General features: G+C 37.4%; 1 protein-coding gene across 3 annotated transcripts in view; it reads left to right on the top strand.

Annotated features, from left to right (window-relative positions):
- The window catches only part of ZNF804B (zinc finger protein 804B), a 234,232-nt gene extending 211,325 nt beyond the window's left edge, over positions 1-22,907 (top strand). For all 3 annotated transcript variants that reach the window (XM_042043587.1, XM_042043586.1, XM_042043588.1), the window contains exons 3-4: positions 12,600-12,730; positions 15,284-22,907. In XM_042043587.1, coding sequence (XP_041899521.1) covers positions 12,600-12,730; positions 15,284-18,974 — 3,822 coding nt within the window. In that variant the 3' untranslated portion in view covers positions 18,975-22,907. The remainder of the gene's footprint in view (positions 1-12,599; positions 12,731-15,283) is intronic.
- The last annotated feature ends 1,908 nt before the right edge of the window (positions 22,908-24,815 follow it).

Below are 24,815 nucleotides of genomic sequence, written 5' to 3'. Positions count from 1 at the left end.
AACTAGTGTGTAAGTATAGAGGAATTGACAGTCACCCCGTGGAACCCTGTGACATACTTTATGCTTATAGTTAGCATTTCTTGGCTTGTTTTCAGCCCTTAGCATATTGATGGATTCCAAGTCCTGCTTCCTTCACAACAGACACCTAAATTCTTACGTTGAAAAGTCACAATCCATTGATGTGTGCTTACACTTTCCATTTAGGATCTGTGGTATTCAACAGGGTATTAAATCATACCTGGCAGAAGAAAAGCAATGTATGGCTTGTGTTCTGAACCTGCCCTGGATCTCCAGTCTTAGCCTGGATTGTGTGAATATCAAACCATAATTAACTAAGAAACTATAGGGTAAAGTGATATCATGTTTAGGGGTAAACCAATGCAGTTTGTAAGTAACAATTTCCCCAGGCAAGTGGTCACAGCACCAAGTCTGAGAGTTCAAGAAGTATTTGGACAATGCTCTCAGGCACATGGTGTGAGACTTGGGGTGTCCTGTGCAGGGTCAGGATTTGGACCCAAGCATCCAGCTCAGAATATTCTGTGATTCTGTGATTGTTACCAATATTTGCATACAAAAATATTACCTAAAAGTTACAATGTAATTTTCACCTTTCAAAAGGAATCCAGACTATTCAGATTAATCTCATCTTTACTTCAAAGCAACATTAATTCTTCTCATCAGCCCATAATGACCATCTTTTCTGAGTTTTGTGTTGTTACTTTTATATAATTTGAGTCTGAGTATTCAATTCATTGGCAGAATCATGGATCTTAATAGCTTGTGTCAGATTTTGATTTCCTTCCCAGTTTGAAACTTAGTGCACCATAATGTCAATTTGCTTGGTTAAAAAAAAAATGGGAAAAAGAATTAAGATTCTGGCTTTCAGTTTGAAAATAATAATGAATTGGAACAGTACACATGCCAAACAACAAGTCATAGCCTAACATATCAAGACATGGAGTGCATCAGAAATATACAGCAATTGTTACAGAAATGTTATTATTTCGGAGAAATGAACAAATTTTTTTCTTACATAATTCTTTTTACTGTTGCAAAAGGTTTCTCTAAAACCTAAACCTATGATACGTGGAAAAACAATCCATATTTTTTTTTCAGAAATTAAAATTATAACGTTTAATCCAGCTGCCCTACTTCTCCTTGTCTCCAGAATAGTTTCCAGTACTGTTTTAACTCACCTAGTCTAAAGAATGAGAAACCACCATCACCATATTATATCTGTGTTGATGCGAATTTTAAGAGGCTTCTTTTTCCCTTTCAGTACATATACTTATGGTATTTCTCTTTTTTTGCAAGAAATAATTAAAATGCAGGGGTGTAGAAAAGTATGAATTACAGGAATAAAAAACTGTGGTATAAATAAAAGAGCAACTTCAAATTTTACAGGAATTACAATTGCCTGGGAGGGAGTTGTAAAGCTTGCTTAAAGGGTCTTTGTGTCAAGTGACAGGAAAGAATTTGAGAAGTGACAAAGTATTTCAGAAACAGTGAGTGATAGATCATCTTTAGAATCTTAAACATGCTCATGTCTACATGAAAAACTAGATGTGTGTTTATAGCATCATTTGATATAAGAGTGAATACAAACAGACATCATTGGGAGCATGGCTAAGAGGATAACATTAAATGTCACCTCCCGTAACTCCAGAACTTATAAGTGGGTGAGAAAAGTAGTACAGGATTGTTGTTATAAACATACATCATGTCCATTTCTACTCTCTTTTCAGGGAGCAGTTTCTAGAATACTATTAAAAATTTTAAATTATGACATCTCAGTTGAAGTGTGTCAAGTTTCAGCTCAGTGACATGTTGCGTACCAGTAAGTTAAAGGGGACCAAATACAAATCACAAGTTGCAAATAAATAGTATTTAAAGCATATGGCAGTAAAAAGGGAGCTAGATAGGATCAAAATATCTTTGCCTTTATAAACTGGAAAATTGGGACACTTTTCAGTCTTCACAGTTTGGTCATCTTTTTGCATGACACACTGAATTTGCTTAGGAAGCACCTTATTGCATTTGGTATTTCAGAAGGAAATTCTGCTTAACTGGGAGGAGAGCTGGATAAGCCAAGTAGAGGGCAGAAAGGACACTAACATCAAAGGAGAAAACACATAATAATAAGGTGAAGCAAATTTGGAAAATAATTAAATAAACTAAAAAATATAATGAAAATAACCTTTTTAAAAATCAGTGCAATGTACTGAGCTGTGTTCTCAGAAGATTGTCTCTGATAATCAAAGGCTAAACCAGGCGTTTGCAAGAGTCAATTATAAAAAAAAAAAGAAAAGAAAAGAAAAGAAAAAAGAACATCTGTTCATATTTTTCTGTAAATAAACCAGAGACTGGAACATAAACTGCTACTCCAATCCCATGCATGAAGAAATTAAAATTAACAGATCTTCCATCTGAATGTGCTGCCTCTGTGGGCCTCCCTTATGACAAGAATAGCACAAATAAATTTCATCTATATTATGGGTCTCTAAAAGTAATAACATATGCATTAAAGCTGATCTTTAATCTATATGTTATTAGCATTATGATGATCAACACAGACATACAGGAAATAAAAAAAGAGAAGCAACTGTATTTAGCAAATGCAAATAAAATATTTGCATATATCTGTATAAATAACTAACTGCAACATACACTTCTGTTAGGAACCTAGCTTCATAAAGGTGAATGAGCTTGTCAAATGGGCTGGGAGGAGGAAAACAAATGGAAAGACATGAGAGAGAACAAAGAAATTTCAATGAGCACTTGGCAGATGGCTTAAGAACCCAAATCCCAGAACTGAAAAAGACCAAATAGGTTATAAACAGCTAATCTCATTTAGAAGGAAAGTCAATTCTCTCTGTCTTAAATTTATAACAACAGAGAGAGAGGAAAAATGGATGGTAAATACTATAAATCACAAGTGTACAAACTGGAAAAGAAGTGATGGAGGAAGTAAAAAGGGCAAAAGAAAAATCTGTAGCCATCAGACGTGGGGGCAAGAAAGTTTCTGAAAATATATTGAGAACATAAAGTATCTTCTGGTCCAAATTGAAATTATTTACTTGTTAGTAGTGATATAAAAAGGACTATTCAATACAGATTTCTGTTCTATACTTGGAACAAAGACAGATGACTTAGTCACATCCACGATGTTTAGGATGATTGTGAAGTACCACTGTACCAGTACTTAAGAAGCACATATTCTAGACATAAATATTAAATCTCTTTCTAAATATAGGGATAAACCAGTCTCAGCTGGTTCAGGCCATGAACTCTCCTAATAATTAATGTTGATTTTTAATGGGTCTCAGAGCACTAGAGGAAAAAGCATCAAGTTAGATGATGCCATAGTAGGATTTAAGAAGGATAAATAAGAAAATCTGTCATTCTGACATTACTGCCAGGGAAAATACCAGCGTGGCTGATACAGGTTTCCATAAAGTGTTGAAGAATTACAATGTAATTAATTTAATTTAATATGGATTATATTAAATAGCTCTTGTCAAAGTAACTTGAATTCATCAATTTATCTGGATGTCCCCTGTCTTGTGTTAATGGAAAGTTTTGATTGGATGATTACAAAATTCCTTTGTGGTCTTTTCTGATTGAGCAGAACTGCAAGGAAATGTCATTTATTAAAGCTCTTTTACTCTGAGCAGGCATTTTGTAATAGAATTGCTGCTATATTCCTGGTTACCTTTAACCATTCTACTCCAGAAGAGCTCAGTCTACTTTGAGCTAATACAAGAAAAAGAATATTTTGGTTTTGACTGATTAAAAAAAAAAAAAAAGTGCCACCACGGGAAAAAAATACAAAGGGAAAGAAAGAAAGCCACAACCTAAAATATTTTGTATGGATAGCTATTACATCCTATTAAAAAAAGCAATATTTTATGATCCTTCATATATTTGATGAGGCTTCTGCTTATAACTCCCTTTTATGTCCTTGACATAGATTTGCCCAGTTAGTAACTTTTCACCTAAGGTTCAGTGACTGGTAACTATAAGCAAGGTTACATTTATCTCAAGTACGTATTAAAATGTCTCCTTTTGGACTTGTTCTCTTGTAGAGCACTTCAGATTTACTGTTCAGTGGCTGAGTCCACTTTCCTCTATGTAAACTATAAACATAGTACAATAATTTGGAAGAGGTTAATCCTTTATGCTCTATTGTTGTTCCCTCAGCATTACCATAGTTATCAACAATCAACCTACTATACAGCTAAATCAAAATTAGGTTTAATTCAGGTGTCTGACATCTTTTTTCAGTGGGTGTACAAAGATTTAGAGGTGATAATTAAGCATATACCTGTAAATGTTGATTCAGCCTCCTCCCTGCTCTTTCCAGAATTCACTCCATCTCTCTATGCCTTCATTTATTTATTTGTAAAATGATATCAGGGTAAAGCTGAAGTTTCATAAGAAATCGGAGATCTGTCTATGAAAAGTGCTATTTAAAATCCATGTATGGACATTTCCACTGTCATTTTTGTTACTCTGAAAGTATGCTGACTGCATTGAAGAAAGTTTGAGGCCAGGTTTTGGACTCACCTGTAGAATTCTAGGATAATTTAGACTCTCTCTCTTTTCACTAAAATGTAGGTGATTTTGTATTCTGCCTGCTACAGCTAGAACAAATAAAAACAAAGTGGTGAGACAGGCTTTAAAAACGTGGAAAATCTTAAATACTTTTAAAACAAGATTACAAGAAGTACTGAAAGTTTTGAAAAGAGCTAGTCTGCACAAGATCTGTAACATCCGTTTCTTTTCTTTTAGCTGCTTAAATGAGAAGGAAAAAGAAATACAATATATGAGATGATGGTTTTGATCTAAGAAAGCCCAACACCCTGACAAGTAAGGTAATATAGGAACTTGAAGGGAATATATGGACCCTGCCCCAAGTTTTTTATCATTCAAATGTGTTATTCTTCTGGGTAAGTTGCTCTGTATTCCAAAGTGACAATAAATACATCTAATCGAAGTTCACAGTATGCAGCCAGCTTGGTGGAGCCTATGGCAATACGTTTGTTGGAACTGATAGAAACGAGTGGTCAATAGCTCAGTTTTCCACAGGAATGAGCTGCTGGCACAAAGTTGCTGGCATGTTTTGTCCTCTTTCCTATGGAAACTGTCTCCACCAAATGCATCTGTTTTGACTTTATTTGGGGGATTCTTATGAGAAGTACAATTGGATCTTTTAAAATGGAAAGCATCCACAAATGGATACTTTCATCCAGCAATAGATTAAATCAGTTTAATTGGCAGGAATATTTGCAGGTCTGGTTAAACAGGAAAAAACAAGCCCTCCAAAGGGCCATCTGTAATTTATACTTCAGGTTAGATCCATGATCAGCATCTCATTAACTGATAGATGGATTCTCTAGGGCACGTCTGAGGACTGAGTCTTCCTCCCTCCTGCTATCATCTCATTCCCTTATCCAATCAGACCAGGGTATTTTCTTTTTGTCTTCTCATTCACTTCCACTACCTATATTGAAACTGTTACAGCTGACTATAATATAAAATATTCTGACAAATAATTACTTGCACACACTTCAAAGTGATCTGAGGCTATTTATGGGTAAAACAAATGAAAATTTATCAGCTAGCTTTTGGATTAATAGCTCATTGTTAATTCCTGTATACAATAGCTTTTTCAATTTATTTTTAGGATTTTATTTACCATAGTAAAGGCAAATTCCTTCATTGTTGTTTCCTCACTTCCACTTAGCAAGCTAATACTGTAAGCTTTAGACATGAAGTTAAAATATGTTCTCTAGTGACTATCATTCTCATTTGATGGTTTGCAGTGTGAAATCATTTTACAAATAATGCGTTTGGTTCCAATGTTAGGGTTACAGGCAAGAGAATAATTACTGAAATTAACATTCCTGTTTTCCTCAGTTAACCCTTCTATGATGAATTTGGTTAGAACTTAATTAAGGAGCTTTTTTGCTGAGGGGAAATAAATCTTTAAAGCAAATCAGGCATTCAAACACTCACATTAGTTTAAGGACTTCAATTTAAAGAAGGCTCTCTTAATATAACAGAAGACATATACCTAATGTGGTATATACATTTTTACCTGGGGCTGGAATGCATTACGGAATAATGAGTAGTTTGGAGGTTGAGTTGTGAATGGTATTCCAGAACAAAGATATTCTAAATGTAATGGGGAAAAAATATTAATTTATACTAAATGACATTTTCTAGCTTAATACATAGAATATTTTTTTCTCAAAGATGCCTTCTATTTACACCAATGCAGTTATACTACTGTGAACAAGAAGAGGATTTGCTACTCAGTATATTTGCAACAACAGTTCTCCTTCCCAGAATCTGAAGCAGTTAACACTTTGAACCCCTGTTAAATCTATATAATGGCTTAGCCCCTGACAGAATACTCGGAAGGAGAAGTAATGCTGTCTCCCAGTACCATACTCATATGGTCCTCAAACGGAGAGACTTGCCAGTTAAGAATGAGACAAAAGAGTTGTTGAATAGCTCAACCTTCCCCTCATTTGTTGTTACCAGTTCCTCACTCATTTGCTTTCTTTATGTGGCAGTTTGCTTTCTTTAACCTTCATTTTCTGGCTGACATTCCTGCTCTTCCTATTATTCTTTTCGTCCTTGGCCAAGACCAGCTCCAGCTGTACCTTGGCCTTCCTGACCAATCCTTACACAACTGAGTAGCATCACTATACTCTTCTCAGGATACCTGTCCTTGCTTTCACTACCTTTGTATTTCCTTCTTGCCTCTTTATTTTACCAGTAGGTCTCAACTCAGCCAAGACAGTCTCCTTTTCTCTTACACCAGGGGATTGAGAGCTCTTGTGCTCTATGGAAAACTTGCTTAAAGATTTGCCAGCTTGGTTACGCTCCCTTGTCCCAGAGAGCCATTTCTCAGGTGGCCCTATTGACTAAACGCTTGATTCCTCCAACTGGGTTGCAGTGATGGCAATTAGGTCCTAACTTTGCAGGAGCGCAGTGGGTTCCAGCTGCTCCAGTTTGTTGCCCATGCTCTGTGCGTTGGTGTAAAGGCACCTGAGCTGGGATGTCAGCTGTGTCTTCTTCTTAGAGGAACACCCTTTAATAACTAAGATAGACAACTTTAATAGCCTCTGTACACGATGACAAGAAAGAGGTACTTTTACATTTCACTTTATCCCTCTTGTTTTAGACAGCTGCTTTAAAAAGAGGTGGTTAGGTCCCTAAAGTGCTTATTTCTTTCCAGTGGTTGTGAAGAAGGGCATCTGAAGTTGATCAGATGAATAGCAATCCAGATAAGCATTTACCTGCTTAGGGAAAAATAGAAATCAGGATCATAACTCTGGACAGAAAATAAACTCACTACTGCAAATGCAGCCAGCAGTGAGTATTCTTCAGGTGCTTATAGGTCAGTGCAAAGCAAGTACTGGCCCAAATAAAGTGACAATTTAAAAAAGAACAAAACACATACCCCCCAGACATTAATAATGGGAATAAATTGCTAAATTACAGGTATTTGACCACTGTTATTTCAGGTCTAGAAAAGGTAGGTAGTGAAGATGCAGCTCCATTAAGTCATTTAAATCTCCTGGTGATTCATACCAGAGTTCCAGGAGAAAAAACATAGATTCAGCAGTTTTTGACTGAGTCTTAGAGGGAAGAGCCAATGGGGCTCAGACCTGGTTCTACAAGTAAATCTTTCCACGAATATGAATATTATTTTGTAGTCTTCTAATACTCTCTGTGAGAATTTATAAAAAAGGGGTGGGTTACTTTTAGAAATGGAAATGTCCACACACACGTACAAAAAATATAGAAAGAATAGAACATGAGTCTCAAAAAGAAATATAACTCCATGACAACTATATTTGTAGCAGGTGAAGGACAGAACACAAGAAAGCTATTAAATAAATCATATTTTATTATATGTGCCTGTATTTGGATGCCCAGTTAAGTACCTAATTACGTGAAAAATGCAATTGCTGTGTAAAGCAACTTTAATTTTCAAGCACACCTGCTGAGCTTGGGGTTGTCATTCAGGTACCTGCTCAATTGCATGCTCTTGTACCCCACCTGCAGAAAATATCTGTGTGCCTGTCAGAAGTCTGGCACAGGTTATTAGTGAAGAAAACCAGGGCTTTGCAGGTTCAGCAGGCAGTCCCATGATCTATCCAACACGGCTGACAAATTTCATTATGATTCCTAACTAGAGCTCTGGCAGTGCAGCTTTGTTTTGTTTTGCTGAGGGGATGTGCAGGGAGAGCCCTTTCTCTCCTCAGACTGTATATGGTTTTGATTTCTTGGATTTCAGCTCCAGTTGATGAGTTCTCTGCTATGCTTAGCTGCAATTCTTTTTCTTCTCTCTTCTGACACATGCTGCATGCCATTAGAGAGCAAAAAATACTGCTAGAACTCCTATTCTTAGTGTTGGTCCATTTGCTTTTTTGATTATCATTCTGTCAAAGAAGTGAAATGGCATTGCTTTGTGCTCCATAGTTCTCGGTTTCTCACCGTTCTTTGTTTCCTTGACAGGTAGAAACTGTTTCTGTTTTTCCTCATGAGTGCTTTATGTGTGATGCTGAACAGCTCTTGGTGACAGCTAAAACATAGCAAGCTGCCCTAAAGGGCATTTCTCAAATGTGTTTCTTTGCCCTTTATTCATATTGGACGTGTTAATAAGGCTCAAGACCACGTATGGTTTTTTGTGGAGAATAGGATCCTTACAGCTTAAATATCTCTACACTCTTGTAAATATTACCTAAGTAACAGAACATTTGGATTTGTTCTGGGAAGATTCTCTGATTTCTTTTTCAGCTTTGGCTTTAATAGATTATTTGAAAAGCTTCTTTCTTGAACCAAAAGTAACATTGTCTTACATATTCATCCATTTTACTGTAAATTGCAGAAAATGAGGTTGAGGGAATGGAGTGCTATGTGACTGACCTGGCAAGGAACAAATGAATAATGAGAGAGGGCACATAAAGAGACAGGTAAGAGCTAAACATATGGTGGAGCAACCATTTCTTTCCAAGAAGCTGAAGTCTAAGAGCTTTAAAAACGACTTTGCAGCTGTCCTGTTTCAGAATCTAGTTCAATGAAGCACTGGATGTTTGAGCTGATAAAAACTTTACAGAGAAACATACAGATTTGACAGATTGTAGATAGTTCTGATGAAATGGTTAAACTTTCATCAGGCACTAGGCAGCCTGGTATTTCTTGCTGGTTGGTGGTGCACCAGTTCCTTGAGCAACTTTCTGGCTTTCTCATCCTCATCCAACAGAGATTGAAACATCAGGGTGGCTGACAGCCAGCTCTTAAACCCCCTGAGCAGCTGATTTGAGAACAGCCCAGCTCTCCCTGTCTCCAGATCAGTGCTCGGAGGCATATGTCTTGGGGTCCAAATGGCTGAGAGCAAACAAGAAACTTCTGCTCTCAGTCTCCCAGCATTAATTTTCTCTCACTGATGTTATCTGACTTTCTAAAAAATCCCATACTTGAAGGAAGCTGATGTGACAGCAGTGAGAGATGCTCGCTACAGCTTCCCAGCACTCTTCACAGAAAGAAATCACAGAAGGAAAAGACCTTTTATGGCCTGTTTCCACCAAGTTTTTCCATGCCTTTCTGTCATATTATGTCATTGCCACTAACTGGATTCTTCCATTTTAGCTGGACAAAAAAGAAGTTGTCATCTCTTTAGATGGTGGTTTTCACCTATTTGCTTTGTCTTAATCTATTGGCAAAGGCTAGACCTCTCTCCAGAAAGCAGTTCTCTCATGCATTTATAATTTTTTTGACTTCTACAAGTTGAGGACTCTTTGCCTCCAGCCCTGTTTCTCAGAACCAGGTGCATGTTGGCCAGTGTACAGGTCTGTGCCATGGCTAGACTGCTCCCCATACCTGAGCTGCAGAAAGGCATATTTGCTGTTACAATGCTTGGTCAGCCTTCAATTTATCCTTCTGATACATATTGATCTTTTGGCCATGCTACAGTGAAACAACAGCATGAGTTGATGGCAGTGATTGGGATGTTGATCTTTAGGTGCTGGTGGACACTCAAGTAGGCATAGATATTGAAAGAAGAGCAGCAGTTTAAAAGTGACTGGGATATCAAAACCTTTCTTCAAATCTACTTTGCAAAAACTGCTCCATGGAAAATTTAGCAGTTCATGGTGTTGATACTATAGTTCTAAATTACACAGATGAGCACAGGGTGGACCAAGGGGCAAGTGAATGCAGCAGTTTAGTTTCCATTCTGGTCCTCAAAGCTTCAATTTTGGGCATCTGACTGAATACAACTGAGCTCCCTCCCAGCTTGTAAACATTTTTCCCCAAACATCATGGCACTGGAGGAGTGGGGAAGAGGGAAGGCATTTCTGCCATGAAGTATGGAAGCATGGATCTGAAATGGGGAATTGTAAGGTTAGACATGACTTGCTGACTCCTAGAGAGTACAGTGAACTCAGAGACAACTGTCTTTTCAGAGGATGCTGTTGACATTTTCTGGTTTACATCTTCTCCTTCTCTCTCCTTGTGTTATCAGTAGTGCAAAATCAGGCAATAAAAAAATGTAATAAAGGCAAAGAATTTTGCTCTCTCCAACAGAAATTACCTGATTTATAGATGTGTGAGGAGATAAAAAAATTGTGAAAATACCTACAAAAGAGTTTCCTGATCAAATATTTCAGACAGTGGTTCTCTCTTGAGAAAATAATACAGCCTTAAAAAGGTACAAAACCAACAGAGAAGCCCCCACACATACATGCATACATGTGCAAGTAGAGAACTATAAAATATATTACACATAGGACCTCAGACTTATTCCAGCATATGCCTGCAGATTACATTTCAACAGGATTAATTAAATAGGAGAATTTTGACCTCATTAAATGGATTCTAGTGTTATGTCTGTAATTGTACACAACAGAATATTTGTGTGTTCATAAGAAAAAGTAAAAGCTATCATTCATATGTAGGTATAGATAAGCTAAATAGCAGAGGCCAAATCATGTTGTTTTTGTAAGCAAAAGTAGCATTTCCAATCTCTTCTCACTATTATAGTATTTTAAGTATATTTTCACTCTCCGTTTACATACTAACCTCATGAAAAGTGACTAAATTGAGTAAGAGGAGCTGTATCTGCTGTTGTCATGGTTTAGCATAGTTTGGGTTCTCAGTAAAGAGGGCTTCAGCCATAGAAGTGATTTTTTGCAAAGAGGTGCTTACAGCTTCCTCTAGACACAATAGAAACAATCAACTGGCTAGTTTGAATATTGGCAACTTTTTAAAGCCACTTTAGAAGCTTGACACGCCTCTGTGATCCACATTTAAGAACGAACAAGGCCCAGGAAAGCTCTCTTGCTTCTGGCTTTCGGACGGGTAACTGGTGGGCCCGCGCGGCCCAGAGGGGCCAGGCCGGGAGACAGCCATCCTGGAGCCGTGAGGCCTTGTTCCACCCGCAGCCCCTCAGTGCGGGCAGCCCCGCAGCCCTGCTCCGTGCAGGCGGCGCGGCGCTGCCAGGCTCCCCCCCAGTGCGGCCGAAAATTCATCTGAGGCCGCTGCCCAGCAAAGATCATGGGACCAACAGTGAGAGGTGAATTCCAGCTGCAAGGCCCAGGTGAGATGAACCCTTTTGGTGCTGTAAGATTCTTCCAGAACAGATGAAGCCTGCAGACATCAATCCTCTCCCAAGTCAGAGGAAGAGGAAAGGTGAAGGAACATGAAGAAAACACCATAAAGACACCAAAGTCAGTGAAGAGGGAGGGGCTGAAACCCCAAGAGAGGAGAAAGAGGAGATGCTTCAAACCTAGGAGCTGAAATTCTGTTGTAAAGCTATGGTGGTGATGGACTATGATACATCAGAGTACCCGTTGTAATTTCATGAAAGCATGGGGGGGTTGAAGCGTTCAAACTGCAATTGTGAGCAAAAGCACCTGCGCTGAAATAAGCAAATGTTGAAGTAGCTTGAACAGAGAGAGATGAAAGTGATGGGGACCCTTGCTCCCAGGGAAGGAGAAGACCTCTCTTCCTGGAGATGAAGATGCTCCCAGAGATAGATGAAGAGAACCTTTGCTTCTGAACAGCTCATCCTTAAAATGGAACCCCATTAGCTAAAGATTGGACCCTCGAAAGCAGTTGTGGGGAAAGCTGTAAATTGAGAGAAGGGACTCTCACATGCGAGCAGAGAACCAACCCGGGCGGCTGTCTTGCTGTGATATTGAAGCCATGATAGAACAGTTTCTTGTGGAGATGTCTCCATAGCATGAGCAAGAGAGACTCCTCTCCCTAAGTGAACTGAAGAAAGGTTATTATAGAGGTGGTAAACTGATTGAAAATCTCAAGGGTTGTCTTTTTACCTGGTCAGTGGGAGAAGGGAGAAAGGTGCGGGGAGGAAAGTGTTCTGAAGGTTTAGTCTTTTTTTTTTTTCTTTTAGGTCTGTTAATAAACTTCTTTATATTCTTTTAAGTTTTGTGCCTGCTTTGTTTTTCTCCTAATTCTTATCTCACAGAAGGAAAATAAGTAAGTAATGGATATTTTGAACCAAACCACTACAGCTGTGTACATCTCTAATCCCTTCTGTTTATATTCTTTTCACACAGAGATTGAAAGATTTAAAACAAAGGGAATTTGCTCGAAATGTGGCTTCAAAGTCATGGAAAGATGAGAAGAAACAGGAAAAAGCACTCAAGCGACTCCACCAGCTTGCAGAATTACGGAAGCAGTCAGAATGGCAAGTTTTTAAAACTTGTATGAGATTTTAATGCCCTCTTTCCTCCCTTCCAGAAGAAATATTAATATTTTTACTCCTCCACAATGTAATGTACAGATTGTGTGCACTGTAACCTGTTTTCAGCTGTCTTCAACTCCAAATGTTCCTGCTCTGCAAACCATACATTGAAAACCCCTGACTTAATTGCATGATGTTTAAGTTTGTTGTTTTCTCTCCTGTAGATAGTTATTATCATGTCTTCTAAATAGAATGTTTTGAAGACGCTTTTATAATATCACCATTTTACCTTATCCAAACTGACCTGAAAAGATTAGTATGACTGTCTTAACATTTGATTGCAAATTAATGGGAGAGGATAAAGCCTTTGTGAATAATTTTTACTACTTTTAGGGTACTGTTATTATGCTCACAGTTTCTCTGTAGGGTAATCATTATTTGAATGAAAAACAAGTAATTAACTGAATTAAGTTTGTCTAATACTGTTAGCTCTATTGATGAATATCAAGATAGAGAACAAAGATTGCACTAATAAACCTTTAAATTTGAGAAATCTCCTTTGTTTAATGACACTGAATGCTTCAGTAGAATAGATTGCCATCAGACCAATTGTTTATGTTAATCTATGACCACAATGAGTTAATCAGATAAATAAACTGGCATTCTTTTAAATTCATCTCAAGACTACTGTACCCTGGAAATAATAGCATTCTGAGTTTATTACAAACTCATTTTGGCCTATGTAATTGCTTTTGAGCAATCTGCTGAAATATAACCGTTTAGTGCTAATATATCACTTCTATGATTGCGACTCCATTTTCATACAAATCTGCTGAAACAAATGTAGCTGCCTGTGGGAAGCTTCCTTTATGCCCACACACTTGAAGATGTAGTCTCAAATAGACTGATAATGTCGGTGATAATAGGAAAGCCAGAATGAGACCGGGTGGGAAAGAGCAGGTTTTTTTTTAGAAAGAGCCAGGAATTCATAATATTTTGCAAAGAGTGTGGAAAGACAGAGCTTGCTATTCCTCTCTGTAATCACTAATAGGCTCAGGGGAGACTGAGCGCCGTGATTTTGGCAGAGGTGTAGCATTCCCAGTTGCTCAGGGAAGACAGAATGTCAGCCTTTGTAAGCAGAACTCTACACACACATATAATTGTTACCATCCCAGGTTCCAACACAGTTCCTTACAACAAACTAATTCAATTTGACAACAAAATTGTTGCTAATCTTGTGCACAGAAAAATTTTATTTTGCTATTCTGAGAAGACTTTGAAAAATATCTCTTTATATGCCTTCTCCAAAAGATTTGTTCTTGATACACGAATAGGGGTTCATTTGTATCTCCTGATGCCAAATTTCTGGGAAATGCAAAGATATTCTCTGAAATGTGCACATATTCTCATAGTATGAGTTGACCCTACTCCAGGGAGTCTTTCTGTCTTTCCCATTGCTGAAGATCAATATATTTTTATAGCATTTATAAAACATGATTGCCAATTATAGATAGCTTATATGCAGATCTAGCACTTTTAATTTATTTACATTTAATTAAAATATTTTATAATTTTTTTATCAAAATCTTTATTTAATCTGGTTCCAATTTTTTTTCCTGATAGTGTACTGTAATACTGCATTGCTAGAAAATGTAGATAATTAGTCTAATGAAAAGTGTATTTAAAATATATCTTGGAAAAACACTTTTATGGTGGCTATACATGTCATGTCTCTAATGGAAAATGGCAACAGTCATGTCAGTCTCAGTTAATCATCTGTTTCAAGAAATCAGTGGTTTGCCTTTTTTTTAAGGCCCTAGAATAGGTAAACATTTTTTTTAATTATAAGAAAACTAAATCATATTTAGAATCTGAGATATTTTGAAAAGAGGAATAATGTAATGATTGAAAGTAAAATAAAGAAAGAGAAAATGTGGCAAAGTAAGTCAAATCATGGTTGATAATGAGATCAGTGAAGTTGTGATTTTTTCCCCTCCAGTGTTTGCTGACAGCTTTAGTATGAATATCTCTGAATATTTTGAAAATTCATTTATTGTGGAATAATTTAAAGATAAAATAAGAATCTACTCAAAAAATTCAAACAAACACATTCCCCCCTAATCAAGCAGAATGTTTCTCTTTCTCTTCCAGAGTTTGATTTTGCAGATGCTCCAAGTGGAAGCATCTCTTTTTGAACATGGCACAATTTCCTATGCAGTGGCTTTTCAGAAAACCAAGACTTACCACTGATTAAATTCCCCTAAATATAAATTTGGAGTAAAACCAATATTTTTTCTGCTTGTACATGGGCACAACTCTGAAAAAGAGCATGTGCTGACATTAAACATGTAATTTTCTATGTGTAAAGACTGTCTTGCCCACAAAGAAGCCCAAACTGATGATAAACTGCTCATTTACCCTGTTGAAACTTAGCTTTCCCTTGTAAAAACTTGAGTGATACCCTCCTTCACCGGACAGACATTGTCAAATGCATGCTCTGTCATAACTTGGTTACTTAATATAGATTTCTTTTTTATTTATTTTTTTACCCTAAAGCATCACTGGGAGTGGACCATTGCTTAAAGCCCCCCGATTAGTCCTGGAAAAGCAGCAATCACCAGATGGCATCTTCCTGTACAAGGGCAGCAAGTTCACAGCAAGTTCTCAAAGAACCATCACAAGTGAAGGCCAAGGTTTCTCCAAAAGCATACTAGAGAAAAAACAACTTATTATAAGCAGGCACCATCCCCCTACTGAAAGACACCATGCACTTGGAAATCACGTCTCACAAATGTTCCCAGATAGCACCAGTACCTCTCAAAGGGCAGGGGTGTCTTTTTCATTCTCTAAAAAAGTCCCTTTGAAGCTTGAGTCCTCAGCGTCAGTCTTCAGTGAGAACTCTGAAGAAGGAAATGATTGTAGTGAACCCCCCAACCATAAAAAAAAGCAAGCTATTGAGGGCTGTCATTCTGCCACACTTTTGGAGGAACACCTGAAAGCAAGTTTGGATAAAGAGTCACCTATTACACAAGACCAAATGGATTTGGATAACAGTGCATCAAGTCATGTAGCTGCAAAACCTAAAATGCTAAAGGAAAATGATAAAAGTAGTGATAGGGAATCAGAAGAAAAATTCAGAGCTAATCCTTTGTATTCTAAAGTCAAAATACAGCTTTCAAATTTGAATTTTTCTGCTTCACTGAGAGAAACAGAGAAAGAGAACAAACTGAATGAATCTGAACAATTCTTAGAAACTCCCATTTCATCTTCATGCCAAACCAGCAATTTTTGTACACAGCTGAACACCTACAAGCACAGCAATGCCCACCTGCCTGACCAGTTATCTGAGCTCCCACGACAGCCAGCACCTGAGCTGACCTGTTTAAGCAACATTAATGACGATCCTGGAGTGATAAAAAGAGAAAGATCTTTGGAGACTTCAGAAACCACAGATGGAAATATGGAAACACTTCTGAAGGAGACCATGGTCAAAGAAGTTAAGCCCCAGGGGTTGCCTTTCCTCCATGTAGTGAGCAAAGATGGCACCACTGCTCTGCAGTGGCCCACAGAATTACTTTTGTTTACAAAAACTGAGCCCTGTATTTCATATGGCTGTAATCCATTGTATTTTGACTTCAGACTCTCCTTAAATCACAGAGATGGTAAACAGCATGAAACAAACAAAGAAAGCTGTAAAGTGCTCTCTAAAAATAAGACTGTGGATGAAAATGAACCCTCAGGTTTAATAAAACACAAGCAAATGTCAAATGAACAAGATAATCAGTTGTTGAAACCAAAGAAGATGAAAGGCTCCCTAAACCCAAGAAAGTCCAAGCAAAAAGCTGGGTCAGACATAGGGAAAGAAATTAATGAAAATGGTCAAAAATGCATTGCAGATTATTTGAATGAAAATATACCCAAAGTGCCTGCTTACTTTGATGTCTCACAAAAGGATTACGTGACAGAAAAAAGTCTTTATACAACAACACTGAGAAGACCTTTAAAGCATCATTTCCATAGCTGTGAAAGAAAAACTCAGAACATTAGAAATGAAAGCATTTCCTTTTCTGCTTTTATGTCTAGGATTAAAAAATCTAAATCTGCAAAATGTCATTTAATTAATCCTGAAGAAAAATCTGAAAACCAAAATGACTGCAGATCCCTTCAAGATGTGGTCAGCTGCAGCAGTGACATAAGTGACAGTGGAAAATACTCTAGTGGAAGTTTCTGTAGTTGTAAATCCAGTTCAAACAGCAGGTATTCAGATAATGAAGGATGTGGAAGTTACACGAGATGCTGGAGATTCCCATCTCCTCAAAAGTCCTCGTGTGGCAGACATTCCAGCTATTCTGACACTTCAGTTAGCAGTACGAGTAGCTACATGAGCTACGCAAGTCCCACATCAAACAATCACGGCAGAAATCATTTGCTTTGTTGTTGTAAAAGAAAAAGCAAGACAGATGAAAGGCACAAATGTAAACACAGAAAGCACAAGTGTATTTTCACTTCAGATGACACAGACGAGGATTATCTTTGTCATAGTAGAATTCACAGAACTAGAAACTGTACTCAGAGGGGCACAATTAAATATCAAAGATGTTCAAGACATAAAGTTTTACGAATCAGAGACAGATCTAAACACAGCAGAAGTAGACATCAGCATTTTGGCAAAGCACATAGTAGGAGTAGCAGCTACCACAAATCCAAAAGTGGTTCCACCAGTGATTCAAGAAGCAGTGAAAGATCATCTAGCAGCAGAATATCAAGAGGCAGCAGTTCAGGATCCTTCTCAAAAGAGACTGACTACTGTGACAACAAAACAAAGGAGGATGCTGAGAGAGGTTGTAACGCTGAACCAGGAAAAGCTGAAACTGCACATTACAACTCCCTGAATGTGAATAATCAGTCCAAAAACTTTGCCACCTGCTCTTCCAAAAACCTGGCAAAAGACATATGTGGAAAAAGAAAGTCAATGACAGCCAAGTTACTTTTAGAAAGAGTGCAGTCTAAGAAAACCCAGGAACAAATGCATGATTCAGAGAAATTTTCAAACATTAGTGGGGTAGAATTAAAGGATGACTCACAAAGTCACTTTGCTCTTCAGTTTTCATCATCAGTAGATGACATTGCAATGTTACCTTTGCCAGAGAAAGTGCTAAGCATGGGTAAAAATGATATGGGACATAATGAAATCAGTTTGTTGGAAAACAGTGTGAAGAAAAACAGCTCTGAAGCATCAGACATAACTAATGTTACTCTTTCACCTGGAACTGATTATGATCATTGCGCTCTTAAAGACATAATTCAAATTGAAACAGGCTATCAGAGCCCAAGCATAAAAAGGAACACAGCAATAAAGGAACAATCCAATCTCTTCATTAGTGAAGTGCAGCCCTTTATACAAAGCTGTGATCCAGTACCAAATGATTTCCCTGGTGCTTTTCCCTCTAATAGATATTCTGCTGTTGCTAATTCAACAGAGACCAAAGAAGAACTACATGATGTAAACATGGACTTGAACCGGGCAGAAGGCAGTTCAGACTCTCTTTGTGACAATGCTATGCAGAAGTATGGTAACACATTAAATGACCTAGAAGTGTACAGTAAATCCACCTCCCCTCCTTTAACACAGCAGCCTATCACATTCACACCAGAAGAAGTAGACAAATACAGGTTGCTGCAGCTGCAAGCCCAGCAGCACATGCAGAAACAACTTCTGGCAAAACATCTGAAAGTTTTGCCTGCCCCAGGACCAGCTGCCTTCTCTGCAACACCAGCAGTTCCTGCCCTCCCTGTTCAGCAGCAGGCTACTGTCACCACCATCCACCACACGCTGCTGCAACGCTTTGCTGTCTCGGCCTCTGTGCACCCCCATGGCAGCCATCTCTCCCTGGCACCCCTCCACCCCCTCTCGCAGGCACATTTTGCCCCCATATCACTTTCCCCGTTAGCACCAGCCCTTATTCCCACCTACCCTGCTTTGCTGACAGGACACCCATTGCACTTGGTTTCTGCCACTCCCCTCCACCCTTCTCCACTGACCTTCCCTGCACTGCCGCACACTGCATATATCCCAGCATTATTTGCACCACACCTGAACACAGCCACACCTTCTGCTATACACCCAAATCACTTAGTTCATCCCTTATTCCAAGGACAAGAGCCCCATCACTATTCTTGTTCCATCCAGACCCAACAGTTACCTGCAACAAAAGAAGTTTTCAGTGTTTCCAGCTACTTAAACTAGCCCAAATGATTTCACCATGGCTCCAACACAAAATTTAAAGAAAATAAAGCATTCAGCATCCAATCATGTCGGAGAGGAAATCTACTGTTTTGCTGAGAGCACAACAGCAAATATTTTAAAGTCCACAATCTGGCTGACAGCATATGAATGTTGATTTTATTCTTGCATCACTGAGGAAGAGCTGCTTTAAAGCGTTTTGTGATACTATCACAAGAAGGATGGGTGGCCAGTGTCGTTCTGACACTTCATAGCCTGAAGTCTATGATGGTCAGTAGGAATGGGACCACAGCACCCAGACAAAATGGGATCAGTATCAGCACTGATGAGGGATTTAAAGTAGCACAATTTAAAGTTGAGCAATCTTGGCACATCTCAAAGGTTTGGTTTTCTGAATGTGTATATGATAGGGTGCCTGGTTTGGTTAAGGTATTTTAGACTGAGCAGAAAATAAGGTATCTGGGACCACCAGACCCTGGGGCTGTCTCCTGACCAAAGTAAGCTAGGGAGGCTCAGAGGGAGGGGTGATGAGTTAACACTAGAAGAAGAGGATCACAACATCTTGAAGATACTTTAGTGATTTCATCCCTGCATATGTTGCTTGGACAGTGTAAAGGGACTGCAGTCAGGCCACGGGTACATAACAAAATATTCCCTTAGCATAGGGAGCTCTGTGCTGGCACAAGCAGGCTGCTACTTTTCTCTCTGAGCCAAGCATCCAAGAAGGCTCACCAAGAAGCTGAGTTCTTTGGCATTGCCTGTGTATGGCTGGATCATAGGGTATATCAGGGTGAGCCACAGCAGCCCAGAATTGCCGAGCAGCTAGTGCTGGCTCTGAACCTCAGAGGTCCTTGGCCAAAACTGCAACACTTTTTCCTACCAAACAGAGCTCTGATGTGTGGAAGAGTCTGTCCCAAAAAATGTGTAAATATTTTTCATCCCTTTCACAAACAGAAACAATTGGCTGGTCCTATAAAATCATGCTGATATTCATAAAAATGCAGAAGTAAAATTCTGATCAACTCTTCAAAAACTGGCTCTACTCAGAGAAAAACTTGTCCAAGTACTGAGAATTTAAAAGTATATTAAATCTAAGCAAATATGTCAGGATTCTCGCATGGCTTCTCAAACTCTCAACAAGCAAATTGAAATTCTGAATCTACAATGTTTGAATGCATGTATTCAACCTTCAGAGTAATGCGTGGTTGAAATTGTTCGTAATAACTGTGTATCTGGAAATACATGAAGGCTTCAGCATCTCTTCGAATGGCATAGTTTGCCTATTTTTATAACGTTTCTAACTGAACACAGGATATTTAGCATGAAATAAAGTTCATAATTATGGTTAAACTGCAGGCATGCTTCCCAGTAAAATTGGACCATGAAGTATCCAACAGACAGTACCTGTTTGTTCGGATTAAAAACACTTGAAATAACTTCAATTCATTTGCAATGATGTAGTGCACAAAATTTATCTTTCAGAATCAATATAAAACACATTAAAAAACTTTTGGAGGAACTTTATTCCAATATATTCAGCTACCTGAAGAAGCTGAAAAACATAATTGCAAGTAAGTTGTGTCTTTAAAATACAACAGAACCAATTTTCTTAGTTTTAATCAAAATACATTGATCCATTGCAGTAAAATGGAATTGTTTTAATTTCTGTCTTTCTGGAGCTTCTTCAGCATAAACTGGTAATATGCCAAACTTTCCCAATCTCCTTACAAGTTGCGACTGCTAGTTTTGTATTTTCAAAGTTTGTGTTTCAAAGTAGCTTTGAATACATGATGTTTTAGCTATTGAATAAAAACCATCAGAAAAAAAAAATTATGGAGACTATGCTGAAGCAAAACATTTTGGTGTTGAAAAAGGTTGGTGACACCAGCACCCTCAAATATCTTTTGGTTTGATTCCCACCTTAACTTTTTCAATCCATTTTAACAAAATGGATTCATGCCATTTTGATGTTACTTATCTGTATGTAAGTAGCACATAAATTATATTTATTTTTCTCGTTTAAGTTGTAGATAAATTCTTTAATTGAAATTATGGCTTCAGAAAAAAGGAAATCAAAAATTTTATTTGGGAAAGATGTAAAACTAAATATTTCCACAGTTTAACAATTCTTCCTTTCAATTTTGGCTGAACTTTTTCCCAAAAGAAGATCTGAACTTACATATAGTTTCTGTATTTCCAATACTTTATTTTCTGAGAATCAAACATATTTCACTGACTGTGACTTAACACCTCTAAAAATTATTAGTTGCTTGGATGGAGATCACTCACTCAGTGGACCACTTGGAAACATTAATCATAACTTTGTAGAAACATTCTGAATTGGACATCTAAAGTAGCAGGTCATGCTGTGCCCTAGAAGGGGCTGACTGGGCTGCGTGGCCATCACCAGCAGTTCAGGGATAATACCAGCGTAAAAGGTGCGTTTCCAGCCCCACAGGCTTTTAAATTTATGGGCCCAGTTTCATCTCAATTGAAGTAAACCCAGCTGTTCTCAATGAGTATAAGAGTTCATTTGTATCCTAAGCAGGTAACACCAAAAGAAAAATATGGAACCGAAGGAATGATGGGCTAATCTCATCTTTAATGTGCGTACACGTATTTTGTATCCACACTTCCTACAGACAATGTTAATATTGTAGAAATTTCTGTGGCAAGAAACCTGACCAAATCAAACATAACCATATCCTACTACATAGATCATTTATGGAAATAGATGTATTTGTTTCCCTTAATGTATGCGCCACACAACGGGATCCTAGAAGAAATGAAATCATAGGATTTCCATGCATCATTGTACATACCGACATCGTAAGACTAATAAATTGGCAATGAAGATTAAATTTAATTCTTGGAAAAATGGAAATTAGGATTTTGAGATATTTTAAGTGGGACAAAAAGAGAGATTAAGAACAGAAACAGCACAAGAGAAAAACATGAATCATTGATTACCAAAGGCGATGTCCAATACCGTTCTTAGCGCACAGAAGGGATTTTCTTGGAGAAATGTAATAAAGCTATTGGCACAGCTGAAATTATACATTTTCTCTAATTGCTGCCATATTTGTTTTTCATCAGTAATATACTTTAAATATGTATTATTATAATTATTAAAAGCTTTATTGAGCCTGATGTATGGAGCCATGCTACAATTTTGATTTTATTTAAACAGATTTTTTCAAGAGTTACGGTATCCTTATGGCAGTGATATACAAACACCAAGTTAATAATCTATTTTACCTTGATTGTATATTCTTGATACATACTCCAAGGAAACAGATCACCCACACATTAAAATTCCAATAAAAAAATTTCCTGAGTCACACCATGATACATTTTTTTGTTGCTGTTTGGAGCTTTTTCTTTGCATCTGATGCACTTCTGAAATACATTCAATATGTATATATGCTGTGCAAATTTGCATAAAAATGCCGTTTGATCAGATTGATTTTAAAAGTGTCAACTTTATATTTAAAACTGGATAATACTCTGGCTAATATAATATGTAAACTAGTAATTTTGTTTTGTATTCTCTGTATAAAGTGTTTTATATTATACAGTAGCTAAGTGAATTGCACTATTGTACATGCAAAGCGACTTTTTTTTTAGCTTATTCAAGGAATCCCTGGGAATGTAGTTTAATGCAATAATATTTTTTTTCAATAAAAAGGCTTACTGGTATAAAGAGTGTCAGTCATGTATTTTTAATGTAAAGCATACCAAAAGGCAGCAACCTAATAAAATGCAGAATGATGCAAACATATTCTGTATTTTAATCTGCAGAACTGAAATACGTTTAATTCATTCCTGTGGTTATAATCCTGAAATTTCTTAGAATGTTTCCTAAAGATTTTAGTATGTGTTACAAAAGTGGGTTGTTTAAATGGAACTGAAAATAAATATTCCTTACAAAAATTATTCTATCTATGTGGTTTTTCCAAGTACTTTTAAAGAATCAGCATCCTGCTGGGTATTTTTAAGCACTAAGCAATTTATTTAGAATTACACATATAACTCACCTGTCAGGTTCCCCAAATAATTGTATAGCAGGTCCTTTGGTAAAGAATCTAACAGTAGGATCTACAAATGTGTCATTTATCCACTCTTTAATTATTCTTTAAAACTTCAAATACTCATGATAATTACCACTTTATCCCACATTTTCCCTATTACCTGGTATTTTTCCAGTTTTTTTTATTGCATCCTTTTCCATCTACGTTTCATTTATATTGTTTTCTGGCACAAGGCTTTGGATTTGGTCATATAGGTACTCAGCTTCAGTGGCCCCAGAACTGCTGCTGTACTTATACCCATCAGTGGATAGTTTCATAAGTGTCACATCTCCAGGTGAGCACAAAGACTGAAGCAAGGTAAAAACAAGTGGGTTTTTTATCCAGTAGATAAAACTGTCTTTTGAGGTGTGATGTGACAGAGGTTCTTTTCTGTCCAGCCTATCTGCATAGCTGGAAATACCTTGGCCAATCTCTGGAACCAAATTAATCGACCATGCAGTGACATGTCATGACTCAGGCATTCTATAAAACCTTGAAACCACAGCAAATCCACAGAGACATAATTACATAGTGTATATAATTCCATTCAATCGTGTTTCTTCTTCTAGTTGTTTCATAATAAAAACAAAACTCAGAATTATACAAACATATAAAAGGTATGTGTGTCTGAAGGAAATCCCCTGCAAATTATTATCTATGACATTACTGTTAACTCTAGTAGGCTTCCAGCTGAGATCAGATCCTACCTGTTTGTTGCTGAACAAATCTTGGTACAAGCAGGGGAAAAAAAACCCCAAAAACAATTCACTCACCTTGCTTTGACTGTGATATAATATGTGAATAAATGAAGTTGTCCACACCTTCCTGTTCTTGGTAAAGCTAACTATAATGGCAGCAAAATTCTTCATACACCCTGGTGGGAAGTGTATAACCTTATTATGCAAAGTAAGCATCTTAATATGTATTTTATACAGAAATATAAAGAATCACTGTGAATGCAGCTCATTACCTTTCTCTTTCTAAACACTAGACACAATGTGTGTGGGAACAACAGGAATCTGCAAGTCAGTGAGCCGCACTGCTGCTGTGTTGAGACTGGGGCATACTGTTGGGATGTGCTTGAATGCTTCTCTGCCCCAGGGCTAAGGGGAATTAACTCATTAACATTTCAGGTTATGAAAACACTCTCACTGTCTTCAGGACCATCAGGATGAGCCATAAGTCAACATGTTGCTTGTCTATAAAGCATGTGGTAATATTAACATACTTTTTATTATTCTTCAATGAACACATTATTTTCTTTAACAGAACATACAGAAGGTGCCAACCTGCAATTGCAGAAATTATAGACAGAAATAAATCTGCAGTTACATTAATGGGTATTTACTTTAAACATGTACAGCTTAACAGCAACCAGTCTGTTTTGTGAATGTGTTTAAAAGCACTCTTAGCTGAGATGTCAAGCAGTAGATACACAACTGTCTTAAAAGAAGATGCAGCCCAAACTCATTTTTTATGACCTAGCTATGAAGCCCTCAAAATAAAGATAATTGAAAAGCCTGTTAGACTTCCACCAAGCAGTATAAGCAGTTCTGCTGCCTCTACTTACGTGCACATCTGCATCTTATATTACTCACAAAAATCAGTATTTCATTCTTAAGAACCAATAAAATTTTTAGATCAAATAAATTTTTCATTTGCAAATCAATAAATTAAATGTATTTATCAATTTTATATATAAAACTGTTTTGTGTATTCCAAACTGTGTATGAGCAAAATCAGCACCATTAATAAATAAGTCATTGAGAATGGA

Source organism: Corvus kubaryi, unplaced genomic scaffold, assembly GCF_017639235.1.
Source record: "Corvus kubaryi isolate FWS band 111438036 unplaced genomic scaffold, C.kubaryi_AGA036_p1.0 37398, whole genome shotgun sequence".
Classification (NCBI taxonomy): Eukaryota; Metazoa; Chordata; class Aves; order Passeriformes; family Corvidae; genus Corvus; species Corvus kubaryi.
The sequence above is the reverse complement of the archived record's forward strand: the minus strand, read 5'-3'. Positions and strand labels throughout refer to the sequence as shown.